Here is an 18,482-nt window from a genome sequence, read left to right as displayed (position 1 = left end):
GTGGCCTTCTTCCGCCTGAATGAGACTGTGCACCTGAGGGATACATGCAGCTTTCCTGTCCCTCACCGCTCGGGTGGGAGGCAACGAAATTCGATGCTCCCAGCACTTCCGAGTGGCTCCCAAACAGGCCCAACGGGCTAATGTGGTCGGCCAACCAGCCTCTCTGGTGCCTGGCTTGGCGGGCTCTAGCTGCCTAGCTCTGAGCCCGCTTGTAAGCTGGCCGGCTCCTTCTCACCCTCCCTATGCCCCTTCCTCAGACACCCCACAGACCCGTCACCACAGCTCTCTCGGCGCACTCTGTCTTCACTCAGGACTGAAGAGCTTCGCCTGCTTCCCGGCTGCCTCTCCCTCTCCCGAGAGCGTAGGCCCAAGGCAACAGGATCGCAGCGGGCAGATCTGCTGCTCCTCTGACCTTCAAGACTGAAGAGAGACGCACCACACAAGCTCACATGGGTTCTTCCCCAAAGAATGCTTTATTGACAATTTCCCCATTATCCACTTGAAGGAAAAGATGAATCCGTTACTACGGTTGTGTCCTGCTTTCTCACCACACCCCATCCGTGATTCTAACCCTGAAGAAAAAACACCAAATGCTGTTCCTCCCATGGCGCCAGCACAGACCGCAGTCCACCCAGGGTGTCTGAAGTGACTAGCGGACACTCTGCTTGCCAGAGGACACCACGGTCTCCCGGAGTGGACTCTGCGCGTGCACAGGTGCGCTCTCGGCCTGCTGGGAGCCAATAAGGCACGGAGCTGCCCCTCCAGACACACCCCATGCGTGGGGCCCTGACCACAAGGCTGCTGGGGTGTGGCAGCTTCAGAATGGGAATGAGATCTTTGTAGCTCCTGAGAAAAGGCGAAAGCAGAGTCCCAACCGACCCGATGCAGGGCCCATCTGCTTCTCACTTGTCCCCAGGGTGCAGCAAACGGGCATGTTGGAGCCAAGCCGTCTGTGGAGGGTGCTGGCTTCTGCCTCTCCTGCCCACCCCCACCTCCACCCCCCGAGGCCCAGAGCCCTCTGACTGGCAGGAGCTACCGCAGTCCTTGAGGAGAGAAGCAAGCTGCACACACGGAATGCAGTGTATCAGCTGAACAAAACACACCAACAGTCCAAGCATGCTGCCCTTCGGGCTAGACGCAGAAGTCTACATAACGCTCAAAACCCACTGAAGAACCCTTATTTTCATATAAAAAACATTATAAACAAATAAAGCATATTGCGATGTAAGGCTTGTATGTCAGCTTGAGTCCAAAGAAATAGTGTTTTCTAGCGGAGACTAAAGCTGCTTCGCTTGGCTTAAATTGTCGAAAAATTCACTGCATTTAAAAAATAAAGAATTTGCTTTTGTTAAAGCTAGATCATTAGTGTAAGAATTAGGCGGCTGTTGATAACCAGTTTCTTGCTGGAGGGTTTCAAAAAATGGAGTTTTCTCATTTAGCATTTGAAATAAAAACTGAAGATCAGATGACTTTCTGGATGAATCTTTCTTCCGCAGACTCCTTCTATAAGTCACGAAAGGGGAGGCTGAGGAGATACCATTTATTTTATGCTTATCACACTCCTGTTCCTTCCACGCTCTCGCGAACTAACAAGACCGCCAAAGGGCCCACTGTCCTGTCTACTCCCTGCACCCCAGGAAGGACGGCACAGGGGTCTGCATCTACCAACTTCAGTGGAAAGCAACTGCGTACAAGACCGCGTTCTGCAGAACTCATGCGAACACAGCAGCCACGTCTACATGGGACGGCAGGACCCTCCTCAAAGCCAGCTCGGTGCATCCACCCGGGGTCTGACGGGCGGCTCCGCTGCGGCGTCTCTGCCGTGGCGATGAGGGCGGGCTTGCACTTCTCCATGGCCGGGCAAAGCCGGGACGGGCTTAGAAAGGCGTGGGATCGGGCAGGGGCTTGGAGCCACTCCCGGTCGGGGAGGGCCGGTTCTCAGTGCCATTCGCTCTGCCACCGACCACCTTAGACTACATGTGGGGAAAAAAAAATCGAGACAAAAAATAATAAAACCTGAGACAGAGCACACAATGCTGGCACACCCTAGGCCTTGCTGGGAACCCCAGCTGTTCAGCTCTCTACGACGTCTACACCACATCAACACCAACGGGCGATAAAGAGGAACAAATCCCCGACATGGGCAACAGGCTGGCAGTATCTCTAGGGGTTTAGGCTGTGTAGAAAGAGCAAATCTTCCAAGGCTCCACGCTACACGGTTCCGATCCTAGGACACTCTGGCAATGACAAGTCATCACAACGGAGGACAGATGAGCGGTGGTGGGGGCAGGGCTAGAAGAAGGTGAGCCCCGGGAAGGACCGCAGTGGGGATGAGACCGCTCTGCACCACGACTGTGTCACTGTCCTATCCCGGTGGTGCTACTGCGCAACGTGATCACTGGGGAAACTGTGGAAAAGGTACAAGACCCCCTGCGTTAGTTCCTGGCACCGCACATGAATCTACGGTGCCCAAGTTCATTTACGTAAAGGACGCGTCACGCCCCACCCCAACGAGCCAAGTGAACGGTCCGGAGAGTTACCTTTATGTTCCCAACTCGGTCTTCAAACGACTTGAAGGTGGCAGAGTTCCTTTAAAGAGAGAGAGAAGAGGTCAGTGTAGGGAGCAAGCGGCCGTGCCTCAATCTACAGGGCTCAGGGTCAGGGCCAGCCTCCAGAAAGACCCCCAACTGCATCCCGAGACATTAACAATGGGACACGCCAAAAGGGAGGGGGGCATGTGCCCCGACAATGTCATTCTGGAGGCCTCCAGGTCAGAGAAGGCCAGCTACAGCCGCCCACCGCAAGAAGGGAAGACCGGCATGCCACCAGCGGGTGAGACCCCGACTTCACACGGGCAAACCGCAGACCCCTCGCCTGGGCAGTAAGTGGGATGTGGGATGCGTTTCTGCTGTACCCTAAATACACACTGATGTACCACACAGATGTCACAAAAAGTCCCAGGTGTTCCTGACACAAATCTCCCACACAAGTCCAGCAAAGGAAAACCGAGGACAATTCTGGAACAGGGGAGCGAGGAAGCGGCAGAGGAAGAGAAAACAGGCCAGCCCCAGCCCCAGCCCCAGCCGGCACCCTTTCCACAACCAGCTCCAGCCTCTCTGGCTCAGCTCCTCCCGGTACCTCGCGCCCCTAGGGGCAGCCTGGCAAGGACCCCCAGCCACAGCAGAGTGTCCCGTAACAGGGACGGTGGCTCTGCGGCTGCCTCCCCATGGAGAACACACCCGTGGGAGGTTTTAGGAACAGGCCACGGCTCTGGGTGTTCTGAGGAGACCAGGACTCCCCTCCAGAAGCAGATAAAAGTTTCCGTAATAGGCCCAGAGGGACCTCAGGCCTCCTGGCTGCCACATATGTGCAGGATTCTCTCTGCCCCCCACCCCGCGGCCCAGCCCCATGGGAAGCCCTGGAAGCTCTCAGACGGAGCCCGTATGGTACAATGTTCTCCTCTGGGCCTCACCCCCACTAGCTCTTTAGCCTAGAAGGCATCTTTGCAACCCCTGGCCCACAGGAGGCCGCCAGGGGAAGACAGTCCTTGGCTCAGGCATCTGGGAAGTGTGAGGCTAAGCGCAGGCCTCACCCACTCCCACCCAGCCCCCCTCGGGCTCTGAGAGCTCCGGGGCACGAGCGCACGTTACCTCATGGCCGGCATACTTATCGAGTGGCGGATTGAAGAGCTGCTACTCGGAAGCATGGGAGAAGCAGAGAAGGAAGCAGGAGTTAACACAGGAACCAGGCTGGCCATCACCACGCCCATCAGCTTGTGCACACAGACACCCGCCTTTGTAGGGCCGGTGAGCTCCGGCCGCAGCACACAGAAGGGCTCCCCACACCAGCAGGAAAGCGCAGCCCCAGGCTCCTCTCCCTGGCCCCCAAAGCTGCCCCAGAAACAGGACAACGCTAAGGGAGAACTTTAAAATAGGAAACTAAGAAGACCTAGGCCTGGGCCTTTAAAACCCTTTCGGCACAAACTGTCAGACGTCCTTACTTGACCTCACAGCAAGTGAAGGGACTTTTTGGTAAAAGAGAAACAAGCAGGTCGAGGAAGTAAAAATATTTACAATCACACGTTGTTCTGGATTTGGGTTCCAGGCCTGCGAGCGGCAGGACGGTGTGACGGGGCAGCAGCGCTGGCGTCAGGCTAGAAAAGCACGACCGAATCGGCACGGAGCGAGGGCCACTCAGAGGGGTCCCAGTGAGCTCACCGCTCTCCCAGGATAAACAGGACCGTCTCAACTCACAGGGACAAGACTGCTTCTCAGGGGAAGGAGAAACCAGGAGCCGGCATTTTGGAGAAAGCAGCACTGACCACAAGAGTGAGAGGGTCAGCAGGACCCCCCCGCACGAGTAGGTCTCCCCTCGGGAGTCCCCAGAGGTGGGGGCTGCGGGACAAGCTCAGTGAGGCCGGCCTGTGGGCTGGCGAGGAATCCCACGGTCACAGCCCGAGGAGCGCCAGGCAGGCAGAACGCCAGGCGGGCCCCCCGCTGCCCCTTCTAGCGCAGCCTCCCACGGGCAGCCAGACACCACCCTGCCCTGCATCAAGAGAAGAACCTTCCAGAGGTAACGTCCAGCAGCAGTCTTACCTAAAGGAGTGTGAGAACGGACGAGCCCTGAAAGGCAGCAGCAGGAGGAGAAGAAATGCAGTGTTAGGAAAGGGAGACCAGGGTCCACCCCAGCCCCTCCATCAAGTTCTGGGAGGCCACGCAGGGACCCCCATGACCACCCCCAGTCCTCACACCACCAGGAAGAGCAGAACGTGCACGCTGTCTCCTCTCCCCCAGCTCCAAGTCCGCGACAGGCACATGACCACACCTCCACGACCCCACCTGGGGCACAGACGAGGCACTGTGTGTCTGTGACTCTGTCTGGAGTTAGAGGGAAAACCCACAAAGAGCAGAGCAGGGCAGAGGTGAGCTGAGGGACCGCCCTCAGGGTCTGCATGTGCCACTCCCCAGAACCCAGGTCAGCCAGGCTCCGCCACAACCTCCGCGGCCACAGACCAGCCGGCGCTCTCCCTGGGGCCGCAGCCAGACCAGGGCGCGCACGCTGTGGTGCGACAGGACTTGAGACGCCCCCAGGGCCGTGCACCTTGCACTCTGGCTCCGTCGGGACCACAGACAGGTTCCAACCCAGCAACACACATGGGCAAAGGCGACACGGCCACATGCTCCTCCATGCAGCCGGGCCCAGCACCTCTTACCCCCAACGTGGACATCATCTCCGAAGCAACACAGCCACGTGGGTGGGCAGCAGGCCTGCCGTCTCCAGATGGAAGGAGCGGGAGTCTGAGGGTTAGGGGAGGCACGGGCCTTCACAGGTCACCCACAGAGAGACCCACCCCTGCCTGAACCCAAGTCCAGCCCTCTCCCAGCCGGCCACCTCGTGCCCCAGGGCATGCAAAAAGCCTCAGGCCAGGGCTGCTCCCAGACAGGCCCGTGGAGGACACGGATGTGGATGTGGGGCCAACGTCTAACACACAGGCACTTCCCTACACCTCATTTCCATTCCAGGAGGGGGTAAACTCTGAGCCTCGGCTCCAAACCAGGGAGGCTACCGGGCCGTGGCCTCAGACAGCACCTGACAGCGGACACATCGAGGTGCCAGACTTCACAGCATCCCCGAAAACACAGCAGAATAAAACCAAAGAGCCCCAAGGTGAGGCACAGCAGCAAACGGGACAGTCCCTCCGGGCACGTGGAATAGGACCAGGTCCCTCACGCCAGCCGGCCTATGCGTGTGAAGAGCGGTGCTAACAGGGAGGCCACGGGCCACACGCCACGGGTCAGCAGCGAATGCCGATTCCTGGCGCCGAGAGCGGGAACGGAGGAACAGACGCCGAGCCGAGCCGGAGCCCGCGGCAGCCCCACCACAGCGGCTCCTGGCAGCACCAACGCCCCGCAAGCACTCGACCGTGAGTGAGGACACGCAACAAGGGCAACGCCCGAAGTGACAGGGACACGCTTAGTGAGCACTGACGCAGGCTGCGGAGACGCTCGCTGCCTCCTCCCTCAAGTGCTGGTACCAGCCTGGCGTTCTGAGCGAAGAACAGGCACCACCTGGCACATGGCTTGCCCCGTGGCATGGGGACGGCCTCCCGTGAATCCGCGGCCCTCCCCGGGAGCAAGGCCTGGCCCCCAGTGGCGTGCGATCGGTCTGTCCCAGGCTAACCACAGCAGGCATCCCCGAGGGCAGCGGCGCCGGCGCATCTAACGTCACATGACGTGCGTTAGGCACCCACCCACGCGGTCTCGGCCGGTTGCTGTGAAGCCCACCGGGCAGCCGTCAGCTCGGAGCCATGGCGGGTGGGGCCTGAGTCATCACAGCCACTGTGGACAGGCCTGCGTCTACAAGCTGACCCAAGAGGACCCCCGGCCATCCCACAGCCACTCAGGAGCCGGACCAGAGCCCCCACTGTGGGCACGTGAACTCCTCAAGCACAGAGGAGACACACGGACCGCGGACTGACTGTTCAGAGTCTCCGAATGTTTGAAATTTTTTTCAAAATAAAAGTCAGAGGGGGACGAATTCCATCAAACAAACAGAAGGTGGGCACGGCCCCAGGCAGAAGCCAACGGGGGAGGGTCTGTGCCTTCACCCCTGGCTGTGCGGCCAGTGCGCAGCCCCCACCTCAAGGCCCCACCAGGCAACTGGCGGGCCTGTGAGGGGAGGAAATGCCGAAACTAAGCAGGCAGGGAGGCAGCACACCCGAGGGTAGGAGGGGCGCGGCTCCCGAGCCGGACAGGCCCCGATGCCGCGCTCAGCCCGCCAAGCCCACAGGTGTCACCACACTGTGCTTTTCCGCTGTGAGAAGACAGAGGCCTCAGCATGGGCTCTGTCAGCACGGGGGCTGCCTGGAGGCGTTCCGAAGTCCAGAATCCCGAAGTGAGGGGACCGGGGCTGCGTGTGGGTCAGGGGCCAGGGCAGGGCTGGGCGGCGGCGGCCAGGCGCCTGCCGCGGTAGCGAAGCCCTCTGCACAGCTGCTGGCCAGTGCGCGCTTCGCTCTAACCATCGTGAGAAGGACGCCTTGCCAAGGGCAAACGAGGCAGTGGCCGAGCCAGGATTCACACCGTGGCCTCGGGCCCCAGGGTCAATGCAGCGGAGCCAGAGACATGGCGGGTGCAGCCCCGGAGCCCAGACCAGGGAAGGCTGGGTGAGCCACAGCCACCAGGCTGCGCGTGGGTGCTGCCATGTGTGCTCAGAGGCCCTCTGATGGCCGTGCAGGTCTCCTCAGCCCTGGGAAGACCACTCAGCCGGGGCCCCTGGCCCATGGCCGCACACGCTCTGGGATCTGGGCCAGGCAAACGTTCCAAGGCAACAACACGCTTCCCCACCCCCACCCCCACCCCACCGGCCGGCCTGCCCAGAGTGACACCCGACCCGGACACTAACACCAAACGGGGGCCACCGTCCCTCTGAGGAACTTCAGTGGGAAGCACCCAACTCCACGGATCCCAAGCGTTAGAAGTTGCCCCGAAGAAACAACAACCTCTTCCCCCAAGAAACACAGAAATGGCAAAGAGGCAGCCCACAGAAAAGGGACCACGCACCGACTGGTCCAAGCTGGTGGGCCCACCTCTGTGGCTGCCAAGGGGCCCCGAGGGGTATGCATCTGAGCCCTAGGCCCCTGAAGAGCCCCCAGCAGCTCTAAAACCCTCACCTGACTTGCCCACGCGACTAGAGCGTCTCACCTCATGTCCCCGAGCTTTCTGCTAATGGCGGAGCCCACGGTGGACAGGGCAGCCGACGTCTTCTGTCCCGCCTGGGAGAGAGTTTCTTGAGTCTTCTTGTAGCTGAGAAGAAACACCAGTTGAACCAACCCAGAAGAAGGAGCCGTCATCAACCGTAAGCCAAGAACACCAAGCGCCCAGAGTGTCCCCAAGAGAAGGAGAGAGGAGCCGTTCGTGAGCGTGTGCCTGGCCCAGCAGGGAGGAGGCGGACCACAGGGACAGAAGCGGCACGGCCAGGTCTCAACCTGCCAGATCTGAAGCAACTGTTTCCTGACCTCCTCCCACCTCACCTAAAGCTCAGGCGCCCACTTCCCTTGATCTCTCGCCGCGCTGAGTGTCTGCCTCCCACCCTCAAGACAGCCCTACAGGGGCCTGGGTCTGGGACAGAAAACAGAAAACCCCTTGTTCTGTTAATCTGGGAAGCTTCTTATGTCAAAACTCCACCACGCCCCTGGGGGGCTGGGTGCACTGGACAGTATGGACACGGAGCACCCCCGTCCATGCGGTCTTACAACACCCTTTCGGCGCCACAGGACCTTCACCTCAGGCCACTGTTCTCAGTGCCTAGGGGAGCCTTGGATCACAGAACAGACCACCCTCTCCGTGCCCTCCTGCCCCATCCACCGGCACGCAGGTTCGTCCCAGAAGACACACAGGTCCATGACCTCAATGTCCGTGCCATGGCCACGGAGAAGGCAGGGACACCGCTGGGCCACCTGGAGAGCTAATACGTGGTCCTGCCAGCCCTTGTCCAGCCGCCATAAACAACAGACACAGCCACCTGAAGCCGAAGGCTCATTTCTGGCCAACCAAGCAGCCCTAAAGAAATGGCTTCTTGATGGCCACGCTCTCAGGACGCCGGCCTATTCTCTGAAATCACTTTCTGAGGGCTTGCTGGTGTCCCCGGGTCATGGGGGAAGGTCAGACAGCGGCCACGTCAGGTCGTCGGCAGTCCTCCCCCATTCGCTCCCCAGTGCGATCTGCAGGACGCCCCACTGGGAGTGCCTGCTGCCTCCCTCCCTCTCCTCCCTCCTGACCACACGAGGTGGGGTTCTGCCATGACCCCCCCACGCCACCCCATCTTGTGTGTGGGGGTGTCCAGCCTTGCACACTCCTGGGAGGGCCTCCCTCAACTGGGCAGGCACTCTTCACAGCACCGTGGGGCCTCAGGCTTCTCGGGTGCCCAGCAGGGCTCAGGACTCAGAACATGTGCTTTCTAGCCAGGGAGTTTGAAAACATGTTGAAGTCACTAGAACAGTGAGTTTATCTTAGTTTCCCAGAAGGTTCACGAATCCCAAAACATACTAATAATGGAGAAAAAATAATCTAAAATCTTTACTGTAAGGGCACCTGGGTGGCTCAGTGGTTAAGCATCTGCCTTCAGCTCAGGTCATAACCCCAGGACCTGGGACTGAGCCCTGCGTCGGGCTTCCTGCTCGGCGGGGAGCCTGCTTCTCTCTCTCTCTACCCCTCCCCATTGCTCGCTCACTCTCTTCCAAATAAATAAAACCTTTAAAAATGTTTAAAATAAAATAAAATCTTTACTCTCAGATTTGCTCTGGATTTCCTGAAGGCATACACTAAAAAAGCCTCTAATTCTGAATCCGACCTTCAGCAAAATCTGACTACCAGAAACCCCGCCCCCCCAACCTGCCCGCGACAGAAACGTTCACAGAACTGAGCGCGAACGGAAACAAACCCCAGGTAGGAATGCAGGAGCCCATACAGCTCCGAGGCTGGGATCCGGACAGGCCACCCAGCAGAGGGGCCGACCCCAGCTGGTTCCCACTACGAGAAACCCAAGGGCATGCTCCTTCCGGGAGAGTTTCCACACACTCTGCTGTAACCCTCCAAGGCGCCTTCCCACCTGACGCAGCCTAAGCCGGGAGCCACCACCCGTACCATACTTTGTCTCAGGGCCAGCAGAACTGCAGCAATAAAGGGCTCTGGAACCTTCTCTGGGGTCCCTACCTTGCAGTAAGCCTTTGGGCCCCCTCACCCTCACGCCCAGCTGGCGAACTGCTTTCATGTCAAAATGAGTGAGAACAGGTTACTGCGAGAAACAGGCTGGCAGGCACGGCAGTTACTGGTAAAGCAGTAAGCACGAGGTAACTAATGGCGCTATTTAGTTTCAGAAACACAAACTCAGAAAACGTCTTCCAGCCACCTCTCGTGAACCAACGACTATGTAAGACCCCATGGCCCTGCCTGTTGCAGTGCAAGAGTCTGAAGCAGAGGCTTGAAGGCAAAGTCGGCACAGGGTGTCTGTGCCCACGGGGAAGCGGCAGCTGGAGGGACCACAAGCCTGGGCTGCGGACTGTCAGGGACCAGCAGGTCCTGAGGGGACTGAGGTCGGGGCCAGCCACCAGACGACAGACAGCAGGGACCCTCGCAATGGGCCACTGTGATGGGCAGCGCCCCTGCGGGAAACTCAACAGGGTGGAAGGAGGGGTCACAAGTGACTCCTTCGGAGATGGGAACCCCTAAACCGGGGCAGATGCAGAAGTGGAAGCCACGCTCACGCGGAGACAGGGCCGGGGGCCGAGTCTGCGTCTGGACGCAGGTAACTCGAGCCTAGACTTGCTCAACAGTACTAGACTGAGCCACCCTGGCCAGCACCCCCTGGAGAGTCACTCCTACCTTTTCGGAAACCAGAGGTGCAGGATCCCGACAAACACCAGGCCCTGCCATCAGTCAGGTGGAGCACCTGCTGGAGGTGCTCGCTCCGGGATCCTCCCTTGGGGGCTGCTCCCACTTCCAGCTCTGGGGGGGCCCGACTGCAGAGAAGCTTACAGCGCCCCGACCACAGTGAGAGTCCAGCGAGACGCACACCAGGTCCTCCACACCGGGCCCTCCTGCTGGGGGGCTGTGAGCTACAAAGACTCAGCCCTGCACTGCTGGGCACCCCCCACACCGGGAAGGAGGAGCCGGACAAGCTGCCACCGTCTACGTCTGTGCTTTCCGTCACGCACAACCGAAGGACTCAACATGCCAACGAGTGGCCATGGAGTTCGCCTGGTGCCACACGCACACGACTGCAGCTCTGTCTCCCAGCAGACAGAGCCCGGGGAGGCGCCCGTGTCGCAGCCGAGAGAAGACAGGACGAGAGCACCAACACTGCCTCTGCCCAGCACGGCCTCATGACAGCCGGCTTGGGAGGCACACACGTGTCTGGTCGACAGGGATCCCTCGGGGGCAGTCATACCCCACCAGTGGCCTCCCACAGTGATGACCAGCCAGGCACCTTCGCCCCAGAGAGCGCAGAGCAGCCAATGTTTTTAGTCACCCCACCCCGAGCTGGGTCACCGTCCCCCTGGGCTGTCCCTGCAGAAATGCTCCAGCCCCCGGAGCTTCACTGTGCCAACTCTTCCAGCAGCGCAGCTGGGGGTGAGGCTTCAGGGGAAGGGTCATCCCACCGGCCACTTCCATGCCAGAGCCACAGGCTCCTCAGAGGAGTCAGCGGTGTAACTATCTGAAGCAGCACTGTAGCCACCTCACGCCACCTGGTGTTACAACCGGCACCAAAGTCCCCTAAGGCTCTTTTTGGGTTAAGTCCGCACCATGAGCCTGCCTGGCACCCAAAGTGCACAGGTGACAGCTGCTGCCTCAGCCTGGAGAGCGCTGGCGGCGTGAGCAGGCATCGTCCGACACAGCCCCAAAGACGTCGCGCGCAGGGTGTGCCCAGGACTGCTCTCACCCCAAACCGCACAAACGGCGGGACCTGCCAGAGTGCCCTGGCACCCAGCACCCCACCCCGGGGACACCAAGCTGCCGAGACCCCGAGCACAGAGCCGGCTGACCTGGGAGCCCGGCGCCGTGAGGACCAGCGCCGTGACAACTGCTTCCTTCCAGACAGGTCCAAGGCCTGCCGGCCGAGTCTCTCCGGGAGACACCGTAGCACTTCCTCCTCCACAAGCCATGGAAAAGAATCCCAGAAAGCCGGGATCTCATAACGTGACCCCACTCAGTTCAAAGGAACTAGAATCAGACTGGAGCACAGGAGAGAGAAGTGCTATTTCCTCGTGTAAAGAGCTCAGATAAAACACAGCTTTAGCAGACACGAAGACCCATCTGTGTTGTTTCCTGCTCTGCTCATATTCTGCGTGCCTGAGAGCTCAGTGCCCCTCAGACCAAAGCGACCCCAAGATCCCACCAGCACGGCCCGTATGGCAGCCCTCACTCAAGAACCCCCTCAGCGGGAGCCCCGTCTGCAGAGCAGATAGGACCAAAACAAGCCCCGAATCACTACCGGCATCAGCCCAAACGGTGCGTAGCCGCTCTGCCCGCTCGCAAGGCTGAGGGGCGCCTACCAGCCGGAGGTGCCGCGCAAGTCCCGCCAGGCCTCTCCTCTAAGGGACGCACCCGTGCCAGCCAGATGGAGGTTTTCAGTGCAGTCTGTGGCCGAGCGAATTTCCTTCAGCGACTGCACCCGTTTCATGAGAGTTTTACTTTCATTTGTGTTTAAGAAAAAGTATATTAAAAATAAAATACCCCCGAACACTAAAACCAGGTTTGTGCCAAGTGCGCACAGCCTCCCTGTCCCTGAAAGGAGCGGCAAGAGGAAGAGAAGGGGAGGAAGTGCTGGCGGCGGAGGCACTCACAGGTCTGACTGGGTCACTTTCTCATTCCACTCTCCAAGTTTCTCAGAAGTTTTCACATAGCTAAAAACAGAAAGTCTGTGGTAAATTATTTAGAACAATTATTTCAACTAAGGTTTCGAACCCAGGTGAAATCCCACGGAGCACGGCAGAGGGCCGGGTCTCCAGCCTGCCTGAGAACGGGGTCTGCCCCTCCTCTCAGCACCGGCCTGAGGCCCGGGGAGGCCCACGGCAGAACCGACCAGTCCTATTCCTACCGTGCCGGTCCGACCCTGGATGATACACTTCAGAAGAGCCAGGGAGCTACACTTCCCAAGTTCAGAGAGCTGAGTCACATCTGGTCCGAGGTCTTGGGGCTGTGACCACGTCCTGCTCGCGAGGACTCCCGTTTGCTTCAGCAGGTGGGGGATCACAGGAAAATCAGTCTCATTGAGGACCTAATGAGCTTTCTCTCACATTTGGACCCTGAAATACATTCTTCTCAATTTCCGCCTGGACGACTAGCTACTGTATCCACCTGCTGCCTTCTAAAAACATGTGGACTCTGAGCTCTTCCCACGCATACCCGCTGCGAGACCAAGGACTCAGAGCCTCTGCTGGCTGCCAGCACACAGGCATAGTGAGTCCCCTAGGACTTAACCTCCCATTGACGTGGCAAGGGCACCGATCTGGTGAACGCCCTCCGACCGCCAGGGGCACCTCTGCCGCAGGCTGGTACCTACGCGTTAGAGACCTGCACGTCATGCCAGCTCCTGGACAGGTTCTGCTTCAGGCCCTCCAAGGCAGAGAGGCCCAGCTTCCTTTTCAGCTCTGCACAGTGCCTCTCCTTGGCCGCCAGGACCTGGCGCAAAGTGACAATTTCCTCTTCCACCTACGAAAGCACACAGTTGGTTAGCTACCGCTGCTGCGGGAAGTGAGGAACGCCCCAGCCCCCACACACTGCAATGAGAGGGTTCCCAGAACTGTGGACAGACTTTCCACTTACAGAAACATAAATGTCTTAGGAACAGAGGCTACGTCACGCAACTGTTCTGTTTTTATCTGGTACTAGCACCCCAGCTTCTTCAGGAAGACTGTCCCATCCCCCCAAATCAAGTGGTTCTGGTGGGGCTACCAGGCACTGTGCCCACCCATGAATCACCAAGCAAGGCCTGTCAGAGCTCTCCCCTGGGACTGGGCACAGCTGTCAGAAGAGACAGGCCCCTCTACCTCCAGGCTCCGCGTCTGGGCCCAGAAGCGAGAACTGCTGGCAGCCAGGCCCCATCTACACTGGGAAAGAAGTGGAGCTGACAGACAGACGGATGGCCAGAGACCCAGGTGACAGAGCAACAGCCTTATGACCACATGTATGTTCCTGAGGTTTGCTTGAGGCCTTGGGAAAGGCAGTCACCCAAGCCAAAAGTAAATTCTCTTTTGTGCTTAAGGTAGTGTGAATTGGGAAACAGAAAGAATCCTGACGATAAAGACCTGAACCTTCTCGGGCTCTCAAATAAAAAAAAAATGTGACCTGAAAAAGCAGCGTCCTCTAGAGCGTAACGGCTCCAGAGGTCTATTTCCAACTGCTGTGTGATAGCTGCCGTAAGAAAAAAAAAGTCCTTCTCTTAAAAAAAGTGATGGTTTGGAGTAAGATAACAAAAAGTAGCTCAGAGCCCTTACACCACTAGGTTTTCCATCAGAAGACAGCTGAAATAGGAAATAACTTATAAACAGGGTCATCTAAGGCCAGACTGCTACCAGTTACTCCAGCAGTAACGACCAGCGACTAGAACATTCCACACACAGTGTGGCCACCGACAGAGCTCGACGGTGTGCAATCCAGCTGTCTTGGGCGAGGTGCACACTGAGAATTTAAGTGACACTGAGCTTCTCCACTCTGCAACTCAGCTCTGAAGTGACCTAGTGCTAAACACAAGCCTGGCCGCGCCACTTGCGGCAAATCCCTAACCTTCCCTCGGCTCAGAAACAGCTGCAGGGTCTCTCTCCCCTGATCTGAGACCTGGTTGGGGGGTGAGGCTTATCTGCACAGGCAGCTCTTTTTAGACTCAGGATGCAGCAACACAGGCTCATCTCTGGAGACTGAGCAGGGCTGTGACAGGCAGCGCATCAGCGTCTGCCGGATCCGAGGCTACACTCGGATGTTAGCAAATTCAAGGCGCCAGACCAGGAATCCCAAGCAAGTCACCGTTAGAGTCTGCATCACACGGTAAAAAGAAGTGTTCCTGGCCGCTGCTGTGAGTAAAACTTATACTTGGAGATTTTGGCTTTTAATTACCATTTCCTCTTAAAAGATTCACTTTAAAAAGATCACATGCAGGACTTTTTTAGAGAAGTAGTATTTTTAAAAGGAAAATGGAGATCTAGGGACAGATAAATTTGTGGAGTCTAGGAACGATCAAGTGTTAATTCCAACAAAGAAACTCCCCTTGATGGGGGGCTCAGAGCAGCTGCCCAGTGTAGACACTCTCCTCACAGACTCCCTACGGGATACCAAGCACACACAAAGCCACCACAGAGAGCGGTTTCTGTGGGACTCTGGGAATGACCTCCCAGGGCAATTTCCGCAGAGCACAGCTAGCCCTATGGCCCCCTCAGGCTAATGAGGGGGCCTGAGCTCATGGTCCCCCCAAGACAGACGGCCAAGACACAGCACCTTTGCAAGCTCAGCCCTAAGCTCCTCCTCCTCAGCCTCAGTCAGACCCTCGACAGCAGGAGTCTGGGCAGCCACCGCTGTGTCGACAGGGACATCTGTCATGGAGTCGGACAGCAGACCTTTGTTAGGAGAATTCAGGTTGATATCTGCCAGAGACAAATAAGGTCAGAAAGTGTCAATGAGAAGTTACGGAAAGGGGCGGCTGGGCGGCTCAGTCGTTAAGCATCTCCCTTAGGCTCAGGCCATGATCCCAGGGTTCTGGGATCGAGTCCTGCACTGGGCTCTTTGCTCAGCAGTAAGCCTGTTCTCCCTCTCCCACTCCTCCTGCTGGTGGTTCCCTCTCTTGCCGTCTGTCAAATAAATCTCAAAAAGAAAACGAAGGAGAAGTTACAGAGAAGTCGACAGGGAAGAGATCTCCACCAAGGAAGAAAGCAAGGACGAGAGGACGGGGCACGAGGCACTGGAGGGGCTGCGGAGAGAACCAACACTTCTTCTCTAACAGGTTCTGCAGGGATGGTTTCGCCATCAGGCTGAGGGCATCTCAGGCCACCCACGGTGCTACTGCAGGGCATGAGAAAGGCTGGCACAAGGCAGCCGGACCCTAACTCTGCCTCCCCCTATGACAGCGCACGCTCCGGAGACTGGAACCTTTGCTATAAACAAAGCAGTCTGACCTAAGGGATCTTCCAATTTTTAGAGCAGAGAAACTTAATACAGCTGTAAACACAACAGGCACCACCTCCAACCAACCGATCTGCAGAGCACACGCTAAAATTACACACAAGGAGCACATGCTGGTCCTCCAGCCCCGGCAAAACAAAACACCGTCTGTGCTCGACTCTCCTTCCACAGCAACACGCAGCCAGGAGCCGAGAAAACACTGCTTCTGCCCCTTCTCGACACCCAGATCAGGCTCCAGTTCCCAGAGTCACCATCTTCTTTCCGAATTAGAAGCATCTTCCCGTCTGCACTAAACGTTGACAAGATCCCGCACAAGGAAACAGGGGTCTGCTTTAGTTCGTCCCAGCTGCAAACCCACCGCTGCCCTGCAGCACACACAGGCCACACAGCCGCGAGAGCAGGCCCTGCACGGTGTCCAGCACGTTTACAAGTAAAGGCCTGGGCAGCTCCAGGACTCAGTCCGGGGAGCATGCGGCCTTTGATCTTGGGGTCATGAGTTCAAGCCCCGCAAGTAGCGGTCACTTAAATAAGTGAGAAACATCAGTAATCAGTAAGTAAAATAAACAAAGTCACAAAAGTGTCAAGAAGGTCAAGTGTCTTGTGCTGCACGTTTCTCCACCGCCAGTCCTGGAATCTGCTAAGAACCCCTCTAGCTTATTGCCCTCACAGGCCCCAGGCGGCGGGCGGTGGCGCGTCCTGGCGCTGGGTCCGGTTCGGGCAGAAGCACGTCTGCGTTTTAAGCAGCGGAGCTCAACCTGCATGAGTCGGCTTCATCCCGCGAACCCGCCGCACCGAACCTCCTCAGTTCGCTAAAGGCCGAATCTTCTCCGTAACCCTGGTCTTCTCGCCCACAACACCGGCGACCGCTCCCGGACGGAGCCCACAGAAACGACCCCCGACAGAGACCGGGCCCTTGGCCAGACACGGTCACTCGCGGGCCGGGGCCTCCGCACACCAGGGGCCTACAGAGCCGGGTGGAGGCGCAGCGCGGCGGCAGACGCCCCCGGCGAGTCCCGCTCCCCAGCACTGCACGACCGTCCGCGCGCGGACCGTGCAAGGGACCCTCTGCAGGGGTGACTCTGGGAACGGGAAGGGCCCGGCAGGCCCGGCGCACCGCCCGCGCCCAGCCCGCACTCCCACCGGTGTCCCGTCGAGCACCGAACGCGGACGTGCAGACGAGCCGGAGCCCCCCGCGTCGAAGGCCCCCAGCGTCCCGGAGCTCGGGCTCTGCGCGCTCGGCCGCTCCGCCAGCAGAAACGCGTCCGGCATGCACCGGCGCCCACGCATTCCGACCCGGGCGGCCCACGAACCGGGCCCGCCGTCGCCCGCGCGGCCCTATGGACGCAGGAGCCCGGCTCCCTCCCCAACAGCCCGCAACGAAGGCGGACGGGACCCCTCACGGCCGCGACCCGGCCCGCGCCACCCCGCCGGCCGCTCCGGGGCGTCCGCTCCGAAACGGGCCTGGAGCGCGCCGCCCTCCCCGGGAGAGGCCGCGGCGCGTCCCCGTGCAGGCGGCCCGCCCGAGGGCCCCGCGTGCGGACGGAGGCCGGCCGACTAGGCGGGCGCCGGGCGGGGGCACGAAACCCGCAACGCCGGGGACGAGGAGCCGCTTCCGGGCGCCGGTCCTCCGAGCGGCCGAGCCGGGGGCGGACGACGCGCGCCACGGCCCTCGGACGCTGCGAGGCCCGGCGGCCGGAGGAGCCACGCGGCGGGCCCAGGCGGAGGAGCGGCGGCGCCGAGCCCGCGGGTACCTTGGCCTGCGGAGTCCATGCTCGGGCCGCACGGGGTCGGGCCGGGGCCTGCGGCGCTGCGGAGCCGAGCGGGCCGCGCCGGGACTCGCTCGCCGCGTACACAGCCGTCAGCGGAACCGCCTCAGCGCCGCGGCGTGGCGTAATCAGCGACGCGACGTCCCACTTCCGCTCCGGCGCGCGCTCCGCCTTCCTCCCGCCCCCACCGCCGGCGTCCAATGAGGGCGCTGTTCGGCCCAGCCCCTCTTAGCCGCTCCGGTCTGATTGGCCGAGGCTGCGGACGGGGGGGCCGGAAAGGGCGGCCGGGTTCCCAGGGAATCCCTCCCACGTCCGCTCAGCCAGCGAGACTCCCAGGTAGAAAGGTCCCGGGGAGCCCGGGGAAGGTGGGAAGTGGGAGGACCGTCCAGCGTGGCGCTGCGGGGGCGTGGGGTTGGCGCTCGCGGAGATGCCGGGGGTCGGCGGCGGCCGAGAGGGCCCCGGCTGACGCGCCGCCCAGACCGCCTGCGATCCGTCGGAGGCCGGACCCCGACCCCGGGATTAGCTTCTCCGCGCGGCCGCTGCTCTTCCCCTGAAGTCCTCCCGCTTCACGGGACTCTTCGTTCAGTCGTGCGGGGCCGGCGCGGGGAAAGGCGCGTCCGCGACCCGGCCCGGCCCGAGGCCGCCCGGTGCGCGCGCGCCGCGCCCCGCGGGGCTCCTCCGTCCCGGCTCAGGCGGCGCGGGGAGCCAGGCGGAGCCCCCACTTGGCACATGAGGACCCCGAGGTGGGGGTCGTGTGTCCGCGACCCTCAGCCGGTGAGGGGCGCCCAGCCAGCGCGGGAGCAAGAGCCGGCCGGGCTTCTGCACGCAGCGGTGTGTGGGCGCCAGGCCACCCGGCTTCTCTGGAACAAGCCCCCGGGCCCCCCGGGCCCCCCTCGCCCGGCCCTCGCGGCCACCGCAAGCAGCTGCTCCGAGGGCGCTCCGGCCCTCGGGATCCGACCCTGCTGGACCGCAGTCCCCTCTCCTGCCAAGCCTCCGTCGGCAGGGAAGCCCCTGAACCCGGAGAGCTCCGCCCCGGGGGCAGCCCAGA

At 60.2% G+C, this 18,482-nt stretch overlaps 1 protein-coding gene across 9 annotated transcripts; it reads right to left on the bottom strand.

Annotated features, from left to right (window-relative positions):
- Positions 1-450: 450 nt before the first annotated feature.
- TPD52L2 (TPD52 like 2) lies at positions 451-17,575 on the bottom strand. Of its 9 annotated transcripts, none has more exons than XM_082746510.1 (9): positions 17,420-17,561; positions 14,988-15,133; positions 13,060-13,208; positions 12,341-12,400; positions 7,701-7,802; positions 4,596-4,622; positions 3,651-3,692; positions 2,541-2,589; positions 451-2,407 (listed from the first exon to the last, which is right to left on the bottom strand). In XM_082746510.1, the coding sequence occupies exons 1-9, from the start codon at positions 17,436-17,438 to the stop codon at positions 2,396-2,398; spliced, it is 606 nt and encodes a 201-aa protein (XP_082602636.1). In that variant the 5' UTR covers positions 17,439-17,561; the 3' UTR covers positions 451-2,395. The 9 variants fall into 9 exon arrangements, with proteins under 9 accessions (XP_082602636.1, XP_082602631.1, XP_082602637.1 ...); XM_082746505.1 differs by having other exon boundaries at positions 451-1,973; XM_082746511.1 differs by lacking the exon at positions 3,651-3,692.
- Positions 17,576-18,482: the final 907 nt, after the last annotated feature.

The sequence above is a fragment of the Mustela nivalis genome, assembly GCF_964662115.1.
Source record: "Mustela nivalis genome assembly, chromosome: 8".
Taxonomy (NCBI): domain Eukaryota; kingdom Metazoa; phylum Chordata; class Mammalia; order Carnivora; family Mustelidae; genus Mustela; species Mustela nivalis.
This window is presented reverse-complemented; position numbering and strand designations above follow the sequence as displayed.